The sequence below is a fragment of the Trachypithecus francoisi genome, unplaced genomic scaffold, assembly GCF_009764315.1.
Source record: "Trachypithecus francoisi isolate TF-2019V2 unplaced genomic scaffold, Tfra_2.0 Lachesis_group0, whole genome shotgun sequence".
NCBI lineage: Eukaryota > Metazoa > Chordata > Mammalia > Primates > Cercopithecidae > Trachypithecus > Trachypithecus francoisi.
The window spans coordinates 162,911,205-162,929,629 of record NW_022681453.1 but is presented as its reverse complement, the minus strand read 5'-3'; the positions used below and the strand labels follow the sequence as shown (position 1 = coordinate 162,929,629).

Genomic DNA, 18,425 nt, shown 5'->3' with positions numbered 1-18,425 from the left:
CAATTTTATTGGCAGTGAGGGCATCATTGAAAGGGGAGAGTCACACGGTGAGTGCATTAGGCAAGGCTTGCAGCAGCCTGTGTTAAGGCATCATGCCAGTGGAAGACTGGAGATGATTGCAGAGCTGAGTATTAAAAGATACCTGGAGTGTTCATTTCTCCCTCAGAATATGAGTGTGTTTATTTCACTGGGGGCTGTCCATATTCTTCCCTGGCTTGAACATTGGTTCAAAACATTTCTTAGCAAATATGCTGCTGCACGCCTCCAGTCCCACTAAATGTTATTGTGATTGAAAATTACCATTGCTTCCCTTGGGCACAGAGGAAGCTCTTTGTAATGAAATAGAGATGCAGCAACCATTTGGCATGTGGAGTAACGGCTTCTCTGGGACGTCCAGCAGGGGCCCATGGTATCATAAAAGGGGATGACTCACCAGGGAAAGGAACAGTTGCGGGTCTCAGAGTGTGCCCTTCCTTCTCTATGACTTCTGAGCTCCACTGAGCAATCTTAACTGCTGCCACCGGGAACTCGGACACCGTGAACACAGTGTTCGAGGCCCAGCAATGACTCACTGCATAACCATTTCATGGTTCACAGTGGGGAGAGAGATTGCTTTTAAAAATTGAAAAGGAAAAAATAAAATACAATATATATTGAATTGAAGTTTTGAGGTGGACAAAATGCCTTTTCCCAAACAGCAAAGTGTCAAAAGAGTCAGTTGTTTCTCTTTAATAGTGCTGGGGAAGGCATGGGTGAGGGAGAGACTGGGTATCCTTATTAGCTCCTGGGAGAATGGAAAGCTGGGGTTTTCGGAGTGGTTTTTATCTCGTTGGGAGAGTTCTGCTGTCGTCCTGAAGGACAGGTGACCTCTGCCTGGGAAGTGTTTTCCTCTAGCTCTGCTGTTGGCCCTTTATGTATACAGTCACGCATCACTTAAAAATGGGGATGTGTTCTAAGAAATGTGTCCTTAGGCAATTTTGTCATTGGGCAGGCATCATAGAGTGTACTCCCGCAAACCTAGATGGTACAGCTATCCTAAGTTTCGGGTGAAATTGGAGTCTTACAGAGCACATGATTGGCCACCATCTCACTCTGGCCCCTCCCACTCTCTCTCCACCTTTCTGGAACAGGGCCAGAGCCCTCCTCTTGTTCCTGGCAGAAGGGATCATGTCGTTTTCTTTCCCTGCACTTTTGTGACATATTTTTCTATTTTTTTAAAATTTTATTATTATTATTATTATTATTATTATTTATTTTTATTATACTTCAAGTTCTAGGGTACATGTGCATAACGTGCAGGTTTGTTACATAGGTATACTTGTGCCATGTTGGTGTGCTGCACCCATCAACTCGTCAGCACCCAACAATTCATCATTTATATCATGTATAACTCCCCAATGCAATCCCTCCCTCCTCCCCCCACCCATGATAGGCCCCAGTGTGTGATGTCCCCCTTCCCGAGTCCAAGTGATCTCATTGTTCAGTTCCCACCTATGAGTGAGAACATGCGGTGTTTGGTTTTCTCTTCTTGTGATAGTTTGCTAAGAATGATGGTTTCCAGCTGCATCCATGTCCCTACAAAGGACGCAAACTCATCCTTTTCTATGGCTGCATAGTATTCCATGGTGTATATGTGCCACATTTTCTTAATCCAGTCTGTCACAGATGGACATTTGGATTGACTCCAAGTCTTTGCTATTGTGAATAGTGCCGCAATAAATATACGTGTGTATGTGTCTTTGTAGTAGAATAATTTATAATCCTTTGGGTATATACCCAGTAGTGGGATGGCTGGGTCATATGATACATCTAGTTCTAGATCCTTGAGGAATTGCCATACTGTTTTCCATAATGGTTGAACTAGTTTACAATCCCACCAACAGTGTAAAAGTGTTCCTATTTCTCCACATCCTCTCCAACACCTCTTGTTTCCTGACTTTTTAATGATTACCATTCTAACTGGTGTGAGATGGTATCTCATTGTGGTTTTGATTTGCATTTCTCTGATGGCCAGTGATGATGAGCATTTTTTCATGTGTCTGTTGGCTGTATGAATGTCTTCTTTTGAGAAATGTCTGTTCATATCCTATGCCCACTTTTTGATGGGGTTGTTTGTTTTTTTCTTGTATATTTGTTTGAGTTCTTTGTAGATTCTGGATATTAGCCCTTTGTCAGATGAGTAGATTGCAAAAATTTTCTCCCATTCTGTAGGTTGCCTGTTCACTCTGATGGTAGTTTCTTTTGCTGTGCAGAAGCTCTTTAGTTTAATTAGATCCCATTTGTCAATTTTGGCTTTTGCTGCCGTTGCTTTTGGGGTTTTAGACATGAAGTCCTTGCCCATGCCTATGTCCTGAATGGTACTACCTAGGTTTTCTTCTAGGGTTTTTATGGTATTATGTCTAACATTTCAGTCTCTAATCCATCTTGAATTAATCTTCATATAAGGAGTAAGGAAAGGATCCAGTTTCAGCTTTCTACTTATGGCTAGCCAATTTTCCCAGCACCATTTATTAAATAGGGAATCCTTTCCCCATTTCTTGTTTCTCTCAGGTTTGTCAAAGATCAGATGGCTGTAGATGTGTGGTATTATTTCTGAGGACTCTGTTCTGTTCCATTGGTCTATATCTTTGTTTTGGTACCAGTACCATGCTGTTTTGGTTACTGTAGCCTTGTAGTATAGTTTGAAGTCAGGTAGCGTGATGCCTCCAGCTTTGTTCTTTTGACTTAGGATTGTCTTGGCAATGCGGGCTCTTTTTTGATTCCATATGAACTTTAAAGCAGTTTTTTCCAATTCTGTGAAGAAACTCATTGGTAGCTTAATGGGGATGGCATTGAATCTATAAATAACCTTGGGCAGTATGGCCATTTTCACGATATTGATTCTTCCTATCCATGAGCATGGTATGTTCTTCCATTTGTTTGTGTCCTCTTTTATTTCACTGAGCAGTAGTTTGTAGTTCTCCTTGAAGAGGTCCTTGACATCCCTTGTAAGTTGGATTCCTAGGTATTTTATTCTCTTTGAAGCAATTGTGAATGGAAGTTCATTCATGATTTGGCTCTCTGTCTGTTACTGGTGTATAAGAATGCTTGTGATTTTTGCACATTAATTTTGTATCCTGAGACTTTGCTGAAGTTGCTTATCAGCTTAAGGAGATTCTGGGCTGAGACAATGGGGTTTTCTAAATATACAATCATGTCATCTGCAAACAGGGACAATTTGACTTCTTCTCTTCCTAACTGAATACCCTTTATTTCTTTCTCTTGCCTGATTGCCCTAGCAAGAACTTCCAACACTATGTTGAATAGGAATGGTGAGAGAGGGCATCCCTGTCTTGTGCCAGTTTTCAAAGGGAATTTTTCCGGTTTTTGCCCATTCAGTATGATATTAGCTGTGGGTTTGTCATAAATAGCTCTTATTATTTTGAGGTACGTTCCATCAATACCGAATTTATTGAGCATTTTTAGCATGAAGGGCTGTTGAATTTTGTCAAAAGCCTTTTCTGCATCTATTGAGATAATCATGTGGTTCTTGTCTTTCATTCTGTTTATATGCTGGATTACGTTTATTGATTTGCGAATGTTGAACCAGCCTTGCATCCCAGGGATGAAGCCCACTTGATCATAGTGGATAAGCTTTTTGATGTGCTGCTGAATCCGGTTTGCCAGTATTTTATTGAGGATTTTTGCATCGATGTTCATCAGGGATATTGGTCTAAAATTCTCTTTTTTTGTTGTGTCTCTGCCAGGCTTTGGTATCAGGATGATGTTGGCCTCATAAAATGAGTTAGGGAGGATTCCCTCTTTTTCTATTGATTGGAATAGTTTCAGAAGGAACGGTACCAGCTCCTCCTTGTACCTCTGGTAGAATTCAGCTGTGAATCCATCTGGTCCTGGACTTTTTTTGGTGGGTAGGCTATGGATTTTTACCTCAATTTCAGAGCCTGCTATTGGTCTATTCAGGGATTCAAGTTCTTCCTGGTTTAGTCTTGGAAGAGTGTAAGTGTCCAGGAAATTATCCATTTCTTCTAGATTTTCTAGTTTATTTGCGTAGAGGTTTTATAGTATTCTCTGATGGTAGTTTGTATTTCTGTGGGGTCCGTGGTGATATCCCCTTTATCATTTTTTATTGTGTCTATTTGATCCTCTCTCTTTTCTTCTTTATTAGTCTTGCTAGCGGTCTGTCAATTTTGTTGATCTTTTCAAAAAACCAACTCCTGGATTCATTGATTTTTTGGAGGGTTTTTTGTGTCTCTATCTCCTTCAGTTCTGCTCTGATCTTAGTCATTTCTTGCCTTCTGCTAGCTTTTGAATGTGTTTGCTCTTGCTCTCTAGTTCTTTTAATTGTGATGTTAGAGTGTCAATTTTAGATCTTTCCTGCTTTCTCTTGTGGGCATTTAGTGCTATAAATTTCCCTCTACACACTGCTTTAAATGTGTCCCAGAGATTCTGGTATGTTGTATCTTTGTTCTCCTTGATTTCAAAGAACATCTTTATTTCTGCTTTCATTTCATGATGTACCCAGTAGTCATTCAGGAGCAGGTTGTTCAGTTTCCATGTAGTTGAGCGGTTTTGATTGAGTTTCTTAGTCCTGAGTTCTAGTTTGATTGCACTGTGGTCTGAGAGACAGTTTGTTATAATTTCTGTTCTTGTACATTTGCTGAGGAGTGCTTTACTTCCAATTATGTGGTCAATTTTGGAATAAGTGCGATGTGGTGCTGAGAAGAATGTATATTCTGTTGATTTGGGGTGGAGAGTTCTATAGATGTCTATTAGGTCCGCTTGGTGCAGAGATGAGTTCAATTCCTGGATATCCTTGTTAACTTTCTGTCTCGTTGATCTGTCTAATGTTGACAGTGGAGTGTTGAAGTCTCCCATTATCATTGTATGGGAGTCTAAGTCTCTTTGTAAGTCTCTAAGGACGTGCTTTATGAATCTGGATGCTCCTGTATTGGGTGCATATATATTTAGGAGAGTTAGCTCTTCCTGTTGAATTGATCCCTTTACCATTATGTAATGGCCTTCTTTGTCTCTTTTGATCTTTGATGGTTTAAAGTCTGTTTTATCAGAGACTAGGATTGCAACCCCTGCTTTTTTTTGTTCTCCATTTGCTTGGTAGATCTTCCTCCATCCCTTTATTTTGAGCCTGTGTATGTGTCTGCATGTGAGATGGGTCTCCTGAATACAGCAGACTGATGGGTCTTGACTCTTTATCCAGTTTGCCAGTCTGTGTCTTTTAATTGGAGCATTTAGTCCATTAACATTTAAGGTTAATATTGTTATGTGTGAACTTGATCCTGCCATTATGATATTAACTGGTTATTTTGCTCGTTAGTTGATGCAGTTTCTTCCTAGCCTCGATGGTCTTTACATTTTGGCATGTTTTTGCAATGTCTGGTAGTGGTTGTTCCTTTCCATGTTTAGGGCTTCCTTCAGGGTCTCTTGTAAGGCAGGCCTGGTGGTGACAAAATCTCTAAGCATTTGCTTATCTGTAAAGGATTTTATTTCTCCTTCAGTGATGAAACTTAGTTTGGCTGGATATGAAATTCTGGGTTGAAAATTCTTTTCTTTAAGAACGTTGAATATTGGCCCCCACTCTCTTCTGGCTTGTAGGGTTTCTGCCGAGAGATCTGCTGTTAGTCTGATGGGCTTCCCTTTGTGGGTAACCCGACCTTTCTCTCTGGCTGCCCTTAAGATTTTTTCCTTCATTTCAACTTTGGTGAATCTGGCAGTGATGTGTCTTGGAGTTGCTCTTCTGGAGGAGTATCTTTGTGGCGTTCTCTGTATTTCCTGAATTTGAATGTTGGCCTGCCCTACTAGGTTGGGGAAGTTCTCCTGGATGATATCCTGAAGAGTGTTTTCCAAGTTGGTTCCATTTCCCCCTCACTTTCAGGCACCCCAATCAGACGTAGATTTGGTCTTTTTACATAATCCCATACTTCTTGCAGGCTTTGTTCATTTCTTTTTCTTTTTTTTTCTTTTGGCTTCTCTTCTCGCTTCATTTCATTCATTTGATCCTCAATCGCTGATACTCTTTCTTCCAGTTGATCGAGTCGGTTACTGAAGCTTGTGCATTTGTCACGTATTTCTTGTGTCATGGTTTTCATCTCTGTCATTTCATTTATGACCTTCTCTGCATTAATTAGTCTAGCTGTCAATTCTTCCACTCTTTTTTCAAGATTTTTAGTTTCTTTGCACTGAGTACGTCATTCCTCCTTTAGCTCTGAGAAGTTTGATGAACTGAAGCCTTCTTCTCTCAACTCATCAAAGTCATTCTCTGACCAGCTTTGATCCGTTGCTGGCGATGGGCTGCACTCCTTTGCAGGGGGAGATGCGCTCTTATTTTTTGAATTTCCAGCTTTTCTACCCCGCTTTTTCCCCATCTTTGTGGTTTTATCTGTCTCTGGTTACCTCTTAGTCAAAAGGAACATAAAGCAGTGTTGCTGGACGACAATTGTGGCAGAAGGCGAGAGGGATGCAAAGGCACATCTTACATGGTGGCAGGCAAGAGCTCACGTATTTTTCTAAATACAGTTTGTTAAAAAAAAAATTCTCACAACAACAATTATAAAAATGTGTCTTTCTACCTACTAAATTAATAACTGCCATTTTATGGAGCACCTGCCATGTTCTGGACACTATGTAAGATGAAGCATTTTAAGAAGACTTTGAAGAGGGCCAGGAGACTAGACCTCCAGAGAGAAAAAAATTTAGTCATCTGAGATATAATTGATATTTAACAAAGGACTCACTTTAGCAGTGCCACAGATGTGGACTCCATTATTTTCTGGAAGGTCTGAGGATGAAAGTTTTAACATTAAAGAATGTAACTTTGCCGGCACCTGACTATTTTCCTTTAAGGGATGTTTATCTTACTGTATAGTGTCACTTATCTTTTATATTTTGTTTTGTAACCACGAGTCAAGATATTTTTATTATAATATCCAAGTCTTTAGTTAGGTTCCTTAGAAGCACAGCCTGATATGGGCATCTGGTGCATGTATCTTATTGTGGAGAGCTCTAAGGATGTGGGCGTGTGTATGGGGTTTTGTGTGGGGTTGGGAGCTGTGTCCAGATAGAAGGAACTGAGCAAGGATGTGGTCTCAGCTGGAGACTAGTTTCAGTCTGCTTGCACAGGGAGCTCTGGGGCATGAGTAACACCACAAAGATGGTTCTACTGTAAGTCACTCAGTCATTGGCCAGGACTGCCCCTGAGGCAGAGATGTGGCATCATCTTTTCAGTAAGGAGGGCTTCTTTGATCCAAGAACAATTCTGTGGAGAATAGAGTATCTGTGTGCTGTCAGCAACTGTTATAGGCTTAACTGAGTCCCCCCTAAAAACCACATGTTGAAGCCCTATCCCCCAGTACTTCAGAATGTGACTGTATTTGAAGACATGGCTTTTAAAGAGGTGATTAAATTAAAATGAGGCTGATAGGGTAGGCTCTAAACCAATCTGACTGTGTCCTCATAAGAACAGAAGATTAGGTTTTTCAATGATCGCCATTCTAAGTGGCGTGAGACGGTATCTCATTGTGGTTTTGATTTGCATTTCTCTAGTGACCAGTGATGATGAACTTTTCTTCATGTTTGTTCGTCATGTAAATGTCTTCTTTTGAGAAGTGTCTGTTCATATCCTTCGCCCACTTTTTGATAGAGTTGCTGGAGAGGATGTGGAGAAATAGCAATGCTTTTATACTGTTGTTGGAAGTGTAAATTAGTCCAACCATTGTGGAAGACAGTGTGGTGATTCCTCAAGGATCTAGAACCAGAAATACCATTTGACTCAGCAATCCCATTACTGGGATTTATAAACCCAAAGGATTATAAATCATTCTACTATAAAGACACAGCACATGTATGTTTATTGCAGCACTGTTCACAATAGCAAAGACTTGGAAACAAGCCAAATGCCCAAAAATGATAGACTGGATAAAGAAAATATGGCACATATACATAATGGAATACTATGCAGCCATAAAGAAGGATGAGTTCATGTCCTTTGCAGGGAAATGGATGAAGCTAGAAACCATCATTCTCAGCCAACTAACACAAGAACAGAAAACCAAAAACCACACGTTCTCACTCGTAAGTGGGAGTTGAACAATGAGAACACATAGACAAAGGGAGGGCAACATCACACACCAGGGCCTGTCGGGGATGGGGACTAGGGGAGGGATAGCATTAGGAGAAATACCTAATGTAGATGATGGGTTGATGGGTGTAGCAAACCACCATGGCACGTGTATACCCATGTAACAAACCTGCGTGTTGTGCAGATATATCCCAGGACTTAAGGAAAAAAAAAAAAAAAAAGAGGAGATTAGGACACAGGGACACCAGGGTATGAATGCACAGAGGATGACCTTGTGAAGAAGCAAGAGGGAAGCCAAGGAGAAGGGCCTCAGAGGAATCCAACCCTGCTGGCCTCTTAATCTCCAGCCTCCAGAACTCTGGGAAATAAATTTCTATTGTTTAAATCACCCAATTTGTGGTATCGTCTCATGGCAGCTCTAGCTGACTTAATACAGCAGCCAACACGCACAGCAGCTAGTAGACGAGGATGTGCCAATTATACTTTGGAGTGTGTCTGGTAAGGGAATTTGGGTGGGACATCGATAGTAGCCACTACACCCACTTACAAATAAGAACACTGTGACCCAGATAAGTGAAGTAGCCTACCTGAGGTCACACAGCCAATAAGCAGCGGAGGCAGAATTTGATTGCCATCTGACCCTACAGCTGGTCCTCCTAGTCACGACTTTGTATCATCACTTCTGGTGGAAGGCAGTTTTTCTCAGAAGCAGCAGATGTCACCAGTTAACTTTGACTTCAATTTCTTTTTGTTTTGTTTCATCTAAATTGTGCTTATCTTATACAAAATGGAGCTTCTGGGGGAGATCGAGGCAGCTCAGCACAATGCCTATGTCTGTGTGTCTTCTCAAAGTATTGACTTTTACCTTATGTAAAAAGTAAAAAAAAAAAAAACTTATGGTTTTAGGGACATTGTAGTAGCATGTTAATCATAGGTTTCCTATACATATGAGAAAATAATATTTTAATTTTAATGTTTTTATTAAAAAATGAATTTGAGCCGTTTTTCACACCCACGAATGTCATTTTTGGGAAAATAAGAGATGCTTTGATAGCTGCCATGTCAGTATAAATAATAACTGTACTCATTCTAAGCACTGCCACTCCCGATTTGTAATGAATGAGCATGGTCTTCGTAGAGGTCACATTGAGATATAAGAATAAATCAGTTTGTTCTTCTTACAGCCTTATAATAGCCTTTGTTCAGTATTTTCTGGCTTGGTGTAATAAAGCCATTACCCTCTTCAGAAAATTAGAAAAGAAAGGAAAAATAGAGATGGACATCTTTTGGTAGCTGCCTTCTGCAGAGGGCTCCCACCACCCACCCTCTGTCTGCTCCATGACGGCCAGCTCTGCAAACATTAATGCGGAACTATGATTAGATACGCAGAGAGAGGCAGGGTGTCTGGGGCAGACTGTAGGGCACCTGGAGAAAGCCCCAGCCTAACAGCATGAGCTGTCACACTCTGGGTCATCTTGACTGAGTTCTGGGACTTAGTGGGCCTGCGGGATGTAGCTGGAAGTTTTAGTATGATGAAGACATTTTTTGCAATTCAAAGGTATGATTACATCTGAGATATAAGTTCAAAGTATGTGAAAAAGAGGAAAGGGGTGGGGGTCTTAGGAAAAACATCTGTATCTTCTTCCTCTCCTCAGCTTCCCCTCTCCATCCTGCTCTCCCAAAAGATTAGTAAATTATTTGTATATGATACTATGTGGCAATTTGAAAGTCCTTATTGCTTAGAGATTTATGTACTCATTTATTCAGTAAGAAGTTTGGGGTGTCTGCTTTGAATCATCTGTTGGGGATACCATGGTGAGCAGGATGGGCATGGCCTCTGCCCTCCTGGAGCTTATCATCTACCTGGAATATTAGAAGGGATTTTTATTTCAGCAGACATAAAGTGCCAGTCATTGTGCTGAATTAGTGGTTCTCAAACTTAAGGGTGCATCAGGATCACCTGGAGAACTTGTCAAAACACACATTGCTGGACCTTCATCCCAGTTTCTGATTCAGTAGGTTGGAGATATAGGCAAATTTTGAAATTTCTATTTTTTTTTTAAATTATTCTTTAAGTTCTAGGGTACATGTGCATAACATGCAGGTTTGTTACTTATGTATACTTGTGCCATGTTGGTGTGCTGCACCCATCAACTCGTCACACCAAAAGCAACGGCAACAAAAGCCAAAATTGACAAATGGGATCTAATTAAACTAAAGAGCTTCTGCACAGCAAAAGAAACTATCATCAGAGTGAACAGGCAACCTACAGAATGGGAGAAAATTTTTGCAATCTACTCATCTGACAAAGGGCTAATATCCAGAACCTACAAAGAACTCAAACAAATTTACATGAAATTTCTATTTCTAATAAGAGCCCAGGTGATGTTCTTTTTGCTATTCTGGGGACCACCCTTTAAGAACCATTCTGACAAGCCTATCACATGGATTTGCTCAAGGCATTCTAATGGTTAAAACCGTTTGGGATGGTTGTGGGCCCACAGGCTGAGATCTTCTAAACGTCTAAAAGGCATTAAGTTCCTTTAGAGGAAACTTGGTTTTCTCTTCAGGCAAAGTTCTTGTTTATGAAAATACTCTTTTAAAAAAAATTGTTAATGTATATCTGGATCATTTTAGAAGTTTAAAGAGCTAAGGCAGTAGATGAAGTGACAGGGAGTTTGTCATTTAACAGTTGCATCTGGATGTCATTTTCTCCTTGAAGGTTCTATAAGATAGAGCAATAGTTCTCAAAGTGTATTTCCAGATAAGTGGCATAGTTAGAAATACAGAATCTCAGGCCCCATTCCGGACCTACTGAATAGAACCACTGGGTGTGGGAGCAGGAATGTGTTTTAACAAGCCTTCCAGCTGATTCTGAGGCACACTCAAATTTGGCACATCTGAGATAGATGGTAGTGAGAACTAGGCTCAGGCTGAATCTGATTCTCCCAGCTGCCTGAAGACAATTTACCAGGATGACTAAGCTTCAGTTTTTCTATCTCGTAAGTCGAAAGTCTATCCCTTGTTGTCTAATATCTTTCAGAGCTACAAGAAAGATCATTGTGACCTTTATGAAATGGTTTTACTAGCAAAGATGAAAATTCCTAACTAACCATAAATAGACTTATTCAGTGGAAGAAAGGGGATTCAGATGCAGCAGTGTGGCCTTCAGTTGGTCATTAGCTTGTCTGAACCTTACTTTTCCTGTCTGAAAAGTAGGCGGAAAAATGTCGTTCTAGTCTACATTGAAGAGTTGTTGCAAAGATCAAGTGGTATCTTTGTGCTATCAAATGGTATCACTTTTTTTTTTTTTTTTTTTTTTTTTTTTTTGAGACGGAGTCTCGCTCTGTCACCCGGGCTGGAGTGCAGTGGCCGGATCTCAGCTCACTGCAAGCTCCGCCTCCCGGGTTTACGCCATTCTCTCGCCTCAGCCTCCCGAGTAGCTGGGACTACAGCCGCCCGCCATCTCGCCCGGCTAATTTTTTGTATTTTTTTAGTAGAGACGGGGTTTCACAGTGTTAGCCAGGATGGTCTGGATTTCCTGACCTCGTGATCCGCCCGTCTCGGCCTCCCAAAGTGCTGGGATTACAGGCTTGAGCCACCGCGCCCGGCCGGTATCACATTTTTGTGGTATCAAATGTATATCAATGTGCTTTTTAAACTGTAAAATGCACACAAATATAAAGATTATAACTTTGGGCTGCCCACCGTTAGCTTTGTTCTTTTCTATCAACAAAATGGGAATAGTTCAATTATTTATACCTCCATGAAGATTGTAAGTAATTTAGACAACTAATAACACAGCAACTTGAGCTCTTCTAAGGTAAAGTTTTTCTTTTGTTTACATTTTGTCTTTAACATACAAAGGTTGAAATATGTAGAGATAGTATAAAATCTTTTCTATTTTGTTATAGTGTATACTCTTATTTGAACTAGTCACATTCTAGAGCAGTGATTCTGAGAGTGCAGCCTCCAGACCAGCAGCATCAGCATCACCTGGGAACTTGGGAGTCATGCAGATTCTCAGGTACACACCAGACCTACTGAATCAGCAAGCTTGGGGTGGGACCCAGAGATCCATTTTAACAAGCCCGCAGGTGATCCTGATGCTCACACAAGTCTTAGAGAAAGGCATTTATTTGGGTCTTAATTGAAGGATCTGATAAAGGCCATCATTTTCCTGGAACAGGGTGATGTCTTCGTTTTTCCAGCATGGATTTGAAACGTGTGTCCAAACTCGTGCAGCCCTTATTGGATTCCTTCATAAACACGTTCTGTTACTGCTTACCTGGCATACAGAAGATCTGGAATGCCACTCCAGCATACCCATTATGAGGCTGACTTCAGGGTACAAGGAAATTAAAGCTATTTATCAGACTCTTTTCCCCTTAGTGTCAGGAGAAAGGAACCTTAGCCTAATAAGGCTTCAAATTGGGTCTACGTATGAAAAACATGAGGCTTGACAAACACAGTTCAAACAGACTTACATTTCTTTTGACTTTTCCCTTTGAAAATGAAAATGAGTCCTTTCATGGGCAGCACCAAGTTAATGGAGCTTACTTAAGAAATACTGGAGACAGATTCATCCCAGTTTGTTTCACAACTTAGGTGGCAGAATGGCACTTTTCCCTGGCCACTTCTTTCCCTCTTCCCTTTCTAGGAGGAAATCCTAGGTAGGAGAGGGAAAGGGACTAAGGCTGTCTGTACATAGTGAGCTACGTTTTGGGAAGAGGAACTTAGTATTTTAACAAAAGAAAGATTTGTCTGTGTTGTAGAGATCTGACTTGGTTTGCTGCCTATGTTTGTAAATAAAGTTTTATTGGGACATAGCCACACTCATTCATTTATGTATTGTCTGTTTTCACACTACAAAGGCAGAGTTGGGTAGTTGTGTGACAGAGACCATGTAATCTGCAAAGCCTAAAACTTTTTACTATGTAGCCCTTTACGGAACATATTTGTCAAACCCCCTTGCAGAGGTTTCTCCTGAGCTGCTTGAAGGAAACCTAGACGGAACCAGTGGACAGGAAGGACAGTGGGAGGTGAACAGTGTGGTGAATTGCCTAAGGATTCCTGTGGAGTCCAACAGAAAGGAAACCAGAGAGAGTCTAGATTCCATATTACCCATTTCAGTTGGGTTCAGTCTGAATTTTGAGAAGTTATTCTATTTAAAATAAATATTTTAAACTTGGGTATATATTTGCAATTGTCTAATACAGTCATACACTGCGTAACAATCTTTTGGTCAGTGATAGACTGCATGTACAATGGTGGTCCCATTAATGAAGCTGAAAAATTCCCAAGACCTAGTGCTATCATAGGCATCATAACATTGCAGAACAATGTAGCCACTCGCATATTTGTGGCGATGCAGGGTAAATAAACCTACTACACTGCCAGTCATATAAAAGTGTAATGCATATAATTATGTACAGTATAGTGATAACAAATGACTGTTACTACTTTATGTATTTACTATACTTTTTTTTTTTTCGAGGTGTGTTCTCACTCTGTCACCCAGTCTGGAGTGCAGTGGCATGATCTTGGCTCACTGCAACCTCCACCTTCCAGGCTCAAGTAATCCTCCCACTTCAGCCTCCCAGTTACCTGGGACCACAAGTGTGTGCCACCACACCCAGCTAATTTTTTGTATTTTTGGTAAAGAGTGGGTTTCTCCATGTTGCCCAGGCTGTTCTTGAACTCCTGACCTCTGGTGATCTGCCCGCCTCGGCCAGCCAACGTGCTGGGATTATAGGAATGAGCCACCATGCCTGGCCTGCTATACTTTTTATCATAATTTTAAAGTGTACTCCTTCTACTTATTAAAAAAAAAATTAACTGTAAAACAGCCTTGGGCAGGTCCTTCAGGAGGTATTTCAGAAGAAGGCACTGTTATTACAGTAGATGGAGGCTCCATGTGTGTTACTGCCCCTAGAGACCTTCTAGTGGGACAAGATGTGGAGGTGGAAGACAGTGGTATCAGTGATCCTGACGCTGTGTAGCAGTAGGCTAATGTGTGTGTTTGTGTCTTCATTTTTAACAAAATAGTTGAAAAAGAAAAAGAAAGAAAAAATGTTGATTGACTATCTCCTAGTTAGGAGAGAAGTAAAAAAAAGAAAATATTTTCGTACAGCTGTACAATGTGTTTTAAGCTAAGTGTTATTACGATAGAGTCAAGAAGTTTAAAAAACTTAGAGTAAGCTGTTTAATTTATTATTGAAGAAAGGAAAACGTTTTTTATAAATGTAGTGTAGCCTAAGTGTCCAGTGTTTATAAAGTCTATAGTAGTGTACGGTAGTATTCTAGGCTTCACATGCACTCAGCACTCACTCACTGACTCACCCAGGGCAACTTCCAGTCCTGCATGCCCATTCATGGGAACTTCCCTGTACAGATGTGCCATTTAAAAAGTCTTTTACATTTTTACTGTACATTTTTAATGTTAAGATACACAAATACTTACTCCTGTGTTACAGTTGTCTACAGTATTCGGTGTAGTAACATGCTGTCCAGGGCTGTAGCCTAAGAGCAATGGGCCATACCACATAAACGTGGATGTGTAGTAGGTTATACTGTCTAGGTTTGTAATAAGTGCGCTCTTTGATGTTCATGCAATGATGAAATCACCGAATGACATAGTCCTCAGAACATATCCTCATTGTTAAGTGGTGTGTGACTGTTACTTCTTCCTGGTGTTGGATATTACAGGCAAAACTACTGAGTGTTTGCCTTATTATTTCCAATAGTAACTAACATTGATTTGATACATACTTTGCATCCATTATGCTATGGAATGTTTCCAACAATTCCATGAGACCAATATTATCGTCTTTATTTTATAGATGAGAAAACTGAAGTGCAGAAAGCTTAAATAACACAGTGTTACAGAGCTACTGCTAGAGGCTTGACTTAAATGCAGATTTTGTTTTTATGCCAAAGCCAGCATTCTAAAGGAGTGTTTCTGAATGTTGGTCTCTCTAGCTAGGTTGGGGTGTTTTTCAAACTGCAGGTTGAGAGGTCAGTTTAGTGAGTTGCAACCAGCATAAAAAAATGATTGAACAGAATGAAAAACACCAGAGTGTATCATATGTAGTTTGGGTAAGTAGGTCTTGAAATATGAAACTTTTGTTTCAACTATAAAGATATTTACATACATACATATATAAGCACATTTCTGTGCACTGGGCAACCAATGTAAATGATATTTCTTACCGTGTCATAGTTTGAAAGCCAAGGGAGTGGACAAGGAGGAATGAAGATAAAGGAAAAATGGGAGAGCAACAGGGAAAAATATGAATGAGTGAGAGAATGAATAACTGTCAAAGGGACAAAGAGACTCAAGGAGAGGGAGAGGAAGTAGAAGAGAGTGGGCAAAGAGAGAGAATGGACAGCTCGGAGAAGGACACAGAGATTCAGAGAGAGTTGAGGGTGGGCAAGAGAAGGAAGACATCATATGGTTCTGTCTTTCATTCCACTCAGCAAGCACATGCCCCTACTTGATGGCAGAACAGGAGATTCTCAGGGGATTTTAGTTTTCATACACTTCTCATGCTGTGATCCTCTTGTCATTCTCAGTGTAAGTAAAATGAAGATTTTTATTAAACATGGTTTCTAGTCATTATAGCAAAAAGATACCTGCACGTTTATGTTTATCACAACACAATTCACAATTGCAAGGATATGGAACCAACATAACTGCCCATCACTGACAAGTGGATAAAGAAAATGTGGCATATGTACACCATGGAATACTACTCAGCCATTAAAAAAAGAATGAAATACTGTCTTTTGCAGCAACTTGGATGGAGCTGGAGGCCATTATTCTAAGTGAAATAACTCAGGAATGGAAAACCGAATACCATATGTTCTCACTTATAAGTGGGAGCTAAGCTATGGGTACACAGAGGCATGCAGAGTGGTATAATGGACTTTGGAGACTCAGAGGGGAGGAGGGTGGGAGGGAGGTAAGGGATAAAAAACTGCATACTGGGTACAGTGTATACTACTTGGGTGAGGGTGCACTAAAATCTCGACCTCACCACTGCAAAAGTCACCCATGTAACCAAAAACCACTTGTACGCAAAAGGTATTGAAGTTCTATATGCATCTACATACGTGGATAGGTATGTTATATATATGTGTGTACATACAGACACATGCAGGTGTCTTCTTGATATAATGACTAGAAGCCACATTTAATAAAATAATATATATTATTTCAATATAAATAAAAAATAAAAACCATGGCTTCTCCATAACAGTATTCTATCTCATCTGATGATCAGCTGAAAATCAGTGATCTGAACTGATCTGGAAAAAACAAAACAAAACGCTGTATTGAAATTGCCGAGAGAAGGTATGAGATCCCTAGTACACTGCTTTCTAAGGAACTGGCAAAGGCAGTTTTGAATATATGTAATTTTTGTCTTTTGAGCTGATTAGTTTTTATTCTACTCTACAGCAGCCTTTTATGTTTTAGCGCAAAATCATAGATAACAAACACATTTTAACATCTTCTATTTCCAGGGAATTCTAAATCCATTAAGTATTTTACTTTGAAAGGATTCTGAACTCATTTAATGAAAAGCCCATTTTTACAGACATGGAAATTGAGTGAACATTTGTATGAAACTTCCCTGCATACCGATGCTTTCGTGAGACTTCTATTACTAAATCTCAGTAGCCACTCTACTAGATTACACTTATGTTAATTTTATCACATAAATTGGAGCTCTGTGAGTTTAAGTCTCTTGCACAAATTTTCATCTAAAAGGTGGAAGAGCTAGATTCCAGCCTTGATTTTCTGACCCCAAATTTCATATTTTTCCCACTAGACAGGAAATAGCAACAATAGATTGAAAAATAATGTGTTATAATTTAGAATACAAATTTTATTTTTAAGTCTGAGTATGGTGCAAAGTCTAAAATGCCTACTGTTTTGCTGCAGTTGAGTATTACAATTTTCTCCTCCCCTGACCCAAGGGTAGTTCTTTGGGTAGTTCTTTATTTCTAGGCCCCCATTAGTAAATAAGAGTTTATATCGTTATGCTTTATTGTGATCCATTCATGGCCTTTCTTCACTGAAGATTGTTAGAAACACCGACTTTATTCTAGTTACTAACAATGTTGCATCAAGTAACTTGGGTAGATGCTTATTGTCATCAGCTTAAGTGGGTATTCTTTTTTAAAATAAGTGCTGAATGTAAGGTTGAGTAAATAGGACCCACCAGAGTGAACTCCATCTCAAAGCCATCATTACCTGTTAGAAAAGAATTGTGTTTTTCCCAGCTGGCCAAAATGCTGCTGCTGTATATCCTAGTCATCTTGTTTGGTCTTAGCAGTAACATTAAAAAAAAAAAAAAAAAAAGAAATATCTAGGAAAAATGCTGCGGTAGTTTTGCTCCAACTACCTACGCTAAGAACTTTATGTGTGTTGTGTAACAGGACCCTTCAGCCAGGACATCTTGTCCTACCTTTGCTCCTAAATTTCCTCATTTTAAATAAGGATTCATGCCTCCAAATGTCAAGATGTTCAAGCATATTATTTATTCTTGTTTCATGATTTTTTTCTTGCCTTCAAAACGTAGTTGCTAATGGAAATGTTCCTCCTTTCCTCCACTGGTTTTATTTTGCTGAGTGTTTATTACATTCAACCAAATACTTTCAGGAAGCTGAGATTCAGCTCTACACTCCATGGAAGCTTTGTTAGTGCAAGCAAAATATACATCCCTCTGAAAAGATAGGGTATTCTTACCTCATTATAATTTTAATAACTGGTAGTATCTGACTGTTGTTTGTTCATTATTTCAGAGATCCCAGAAGACCCACTTGTGGCTGAAGAATACTATGCTGATGCATTTGATTCCTATTGTGAAGAGAGTGATGAGGAGGAAGAAGAAATAGTGTTAGCAGGACCAGAGAAAGAAATCAAGAATGAGGGATCCCAGCCTACTTACAGAACAAACCAACAGGTATATGATACTCCCCATTGGAAGCCATGGAACTGTTCAAGGTACTGACTGGACTCTCCCAGAGAGGAAAGGAAGTCTTCTAAGGTGAAGTTGGGGACACGGTGGCCAGGGTTATTATAATAGCTACTTGTGATAGGTCTGGCTTCTCAAGGTCCAGAGGCAGGCAGGGCCCTATAGAATTTGGAGAATCTGATCTGAACCATGTTGATAAAGGAAGAGCTGGAGTACACTGTACTTATTTGGGGGGTTGGGGGATGGCACACACCACATTGCACACTGAGGAGGGATTCGTATACAGCTATTGAATTAAAAAATGCAAGTGTCTCTTTAGCAGAGAGAATGGGATTTTTTATATACTTTTC

At 40.0% G+C, this 18,425-nt stretch overlaps 1 protein-coding gene across 2 annotated transcripts in view; it reads left to right on the top strand.

Moving 5' to 3' along the window:
- The window catches only part of NEK11 (NIMA related kinase 11), a 331,953-nt gene that overhangs the window by 173,738 nt on the left and 139,790 nt on the right, over positions 1-18,425 (top strand). For both annotated transcript variants that reach the window (XM_033212686.1, XM_033212687.1), the window contains exon 14: positions 17,903-18,063. In XM_033212686.1, the coding sequence (XP_033068577.1) occupies positions 17,903-18,063 (161 nt within the window). The remainder of the gene's footprint in view (positions 1-17,902; positions 18,064-18,425) is intronic.